Source organism: Aphanomyces astaci (genome assembly GCF_000520075.1).
Source record: "Aphanomyces astaci strain APO3 unplaced genomic scaffold supercont1.106, whole genome shotgun sequence".
Lineage (NCBI taxonomy): Eukaryota > Oomycota > Saprolegniomycetes > Saprolegniales > Verrucalvaceae > Aphanomyces > Aphanomyces astaci.
Genome location: NW_009798369.1, coordinates 165607 through 169703, shown reverse-complemented (window position 1 = coordinate 169703; position 4097 = coordinate 165607). Strand labels below are relative to the sequence as shown.

Sequence of the window (4097 nt, the reverse complement as noted above, 5' to 3'; positions counted from 1 at the left end):
TACAACACCGCCAACAACATACATCGCCCAAAATCTCTACACCAACGCAGAGAGACTGCGAACACAACAACATCGACATCGACAACAACATCTTGATCGCCCGAAATCTTCACCCCAACGCAGAGGAGACTGCGAACATCGACAACAACATCTTGATCGCCCGAAATCTTCACCCTAACGCAGAGGAGACTGCGAACAACATATTGTATACCGCTTACGCTTTGGGCGCAGTCTCCCTGTGAATTGTTAATTGTTATACTTGAAGTATTGTGATCCTTACAGTTAGTACTTCGAGGTACTCCTTTTGTAGTATCGCCAAATCCCTCTATCGATTTTGTATGGAAGAGTAGTCCTGTTTTGAATGTTACTTCACTCGATTAACGTATACTACCTCCGATTGGGAATGAAGGGTAGTACAATGTACGTACACTATGTAACGTGCACTGCGTATTCAGCGGCACATATCTTGAAGGAGTAATATTACGTAGTTCGGACGTTACTTCACTTGAATAACAAATTCAATGCACTGTACGTATATTTGGTAGCATTCAACTGCACATATTTTACAGGATTAATATGACGTATTTTTAATGTTACTTATTAACATACACTATGTACAGAACTGTTCATATACTGTACTGTACGATGTATGCACTGTATATTCAACAGGAAATATATTAAAGATTATTATGACGTATGTTGAATGATACGGAGTTTTCTTTAGTCAAAGCTCTTTAGTTAGATTTAGATGGAAGGAAATTAATATGTTTGGAATTGAAGTCATAAAATTGTAACGATGGCCGCTACAAACAGTGATCATTGATATGCCGAAATATAGATTTGATTAAAGTATTGGAAATGCTTCGAGCAAACGATACAAATATCTATTTATAAAAGCAAATGCTAGTAAGTATCATGCGCTCAACGTACCTCTGAATAAGGTTGAAACTCTATAACAAAATTCCCCGAATAATACAACTAACCAAGGTTGTTTCAATGCTGCGGTAATAGTTTTATCCAATCATATCAATTCTGGAATCCTATTGGGCAAGACGTTCGGTAAATCATTGATTGTTTACGCTATCACCGAATAGGCCACTGAATATGTAAGATATACCTTTGTAGACTAGTATGGATAATTCTCCTATAAATCAGATATAGCTTGATATAATTACGAGGAAACACAGTGAAAATCAATCATCATAGTACTTCTTTTCTGTACTATTAATACCGACTAAGTAGTAGTACTACGTAGTAGTTGTACGGTACTGTTAACTGTTAATAGTAGTACCTTGTGCTGTACTGTAGTATATGCAGTGTCAAATATCGTCCTTTACAGTACCAGGTACTGTTCACTACTACGAAGTACTGTACTGTAGTTATTGGTGCCTGATAATTAGGGTGATTTTGTAATAAGCTTAAATGTATATTATATTGTTAGCCTAAGTTACTAACGTTATCTCAACTCAAAAGTGCTGACCAAAACTTGATACTAGTACATAATATCATGAAATGCGCTACGGTAGTGAGCTGGCAGGAATTAGGAAAGGCGCTTCGCGGATGAAATAGCACGTTGGCAACTAGAAACAAACCAAATGTGCACACAACAACGTGCCCTACGTAGAGCCTTGACACCTCGGAACCCCGCCCTGGAACCAACATAAGTTAGGTCGAAGTGTAGTCTTCATTCGGTTTGGCGCATCGCCGCCACGGGTTAAGTATCGCTACTGTAACCCCTGACCATGCGCCGAACCCCTCAAGAATATCAGAGCCAAGCCTATCTCCGCTACGCTGGGAAAGGCCGCGCACCTCCACACAGATGCAGAGAACGTTCAAGGTGCGACGAACTCCTGGTCATAGTGGCCTGCAATGCGAGTTCGCAACTGTTGCAAATCGGTTTCGCGTAGCGACTTGATCCTGTTAGTGTTGCACTGACAAAATACCATAAAAGTATGTGCAGTTACAATAACGTAATATAATTGATGATTTTCCATTAATATGTGATTACCTGGTTCCGTTAACCGTAGCGAATAAAGTTAGGCACATCCTCCGGACAGAAGTTAAATTCAAACCGCCGCAAGTAACCCACAGAATTTTGGAGATGATTTGGTAAAATATTAATCTAATTCAAACTGCGAAAAGTGTTCTTACACCCACGGCTTTTGGTAAAATATTGATCACCCAAAGCATTCGTGTTGAGTGCAATCGAATTACAGATAACGACGGAATAAGTGGCCCCGTGGTACTCAGGCAGGTTTCCAGTATAATAATATTCCCATGTCAATGAGTTTTTGAATGCTGAAAATGCATTATTTTAGCCAATGGGTGACAATTTTGCCTACAACAACACGCATGATATGATGAATAAATAAGTAAGCAATTTGTATGCTTAAAGTCGTCGGCTGCCAAATATGTCGATGGGTACATCATATATATAAAGCAGAATTATATTGAAATTTCGTTAATCATGTAAACCACCCTCGTTTGACGAGGTGGATGCAGAAATTGCGATCCACTTCCAAGGTCGCCCATCAAGGTCGTCCATTAGACTAGGTGTTTGAGAATCTGACGTCACTCGCTGTGACCCGGATTCAATTCCCGTGATGACCCCAGTTTCACCCATTAGGAGAAACGGGTATTTCGCGCCAAACTGTTCCCGTAAAGAACGTAAGACGTCCCCCAACCAGGGGAGCAATCACTCCTAGTGGGACTAAGGAATACTAGTATTGGTTAGCCAGCAGCGAAAACGCTGTGAAATAAGTTTTATTAGTGCGTCAAAGTAAAAACACAAAGAATAAATTATACCTACCAATTGTATTAGACATCATGAAATCCAAAAATAGCATTCACCAATACATCACAACATATAACGAATAATATGAGCAATACTGAGCAACGCTGATTGGCTCCTTTCAAATGAACCGCCAAAAACAAACACTTGAAATGCGTGTCCAAGCGAGCAATGGTGACCGTAAACGGTTCCTCATGGAGTATGACCCATCCACGATGTCCTCCAAAGGGTACAGCCGGGCTCATGGCATCAAGTGGAGTACATGGCGGCGTTGGCTGCAAAACAGAGACGCAATTCTGGAGTCCAAAGCGAACAAGAAGCGCCTCGCGCTTGGTGGATAGGGCCACCATGAGCTTGTGCCATTTGCCAAGGACCTGAACGCGTTCATGAATGAAGTTCGCGAACAAGAACACCACCTCACACACACACACCTCATCACCTACATGAAGACTCATCACCAGGACTGGTTGACCGACTACCTTGCCGCCAAGAAGACGGAAGACCGTGTCTACCACAGTCTGATGCGACTCTGCCAACGCTTTTCCCAACGATACCAGTTCTCCCAAAGAGTCCCATGTGTCTTCAAAGTCAAACAAGGCGAGTTACGTGAGATCCATGAAAAGTTCGCATCTCACTTTTGGGCCAAGTTTGCGTCAACTGCCCATGCTGACATTATCAATGTTGACAAGCCGTCGGTGTACTATGATATGCCACCTGGCAAGACTCTTGCCAAGGTCGGGGGATCGTCCAAGGTTGACAAGTCTCAAAACCACTCCAACCGCATGACAGCCGTTCTATCGATCCGGTCGAACGGTACAATGAACCGGGGAGAAAGCCGGCCGGGGTTACAACCAAATTGTGATGAAGCCGTCTTGCGAAATTTAATTAAATTGTTTTGGATGTCAATAGTTGATTGGGCAAAATTGCTGTAACGTAAAATGTCGCATATCGTTACGAAAATGCAAACGTGCGTTTCAGCACTCGGCAACCAGCGCAATGGATTCAGGAGGGGGGCTAACCCCGAGGGTTCTCGGGGTTAACCCCAAGTCCTTTTGGTCGTGGACTTACAAGTGTTTGATAAAGCTATAAGCTTGACATACACTACGCCAGATGCTTTAACGGCATACATCACGCCGGAATTAAGGTGATTCTTATTGAAGTTTATTGTTTATTATGATGTGGTTGTTTGTGGGGGGAGAAATGTTCATATAAATATGAACAAATCGTGGAACGAAGGCTAAATCTCAGCAGATCGTAGTACAAAGACTACTTTCATGCTTACAACACCCTGTTCCGTATTTAAGTC

General features: G+C 42.1%; 1 protein-coding gene across 1 annotated transcript; it reads left to right on the top strand.

The window, feature by feature from the left end:
- Window positions 1-3034: 3034 nt before the first annotated feature.
- H257_17431 (hypothetical protein) lies at window positions 3035-3704 on the top strand (the record flags this gene model as incomplete). Its single annotated transcript, XM_009846231.1, has 3 exons — window positions 3035-3049; window positions 3133-3635; window positions 3701-3704. The coding sequence occupies 3 exons, from the start codon at window positions 3035-3037 to the stop codon at window positions 3702-3704; spliced, it is 522 nt and encodes a 173-aa protein (XP_009844533.1).
- Between the last annotated feature and the right edge of the window lie 393 nt (window positions 3705-4097).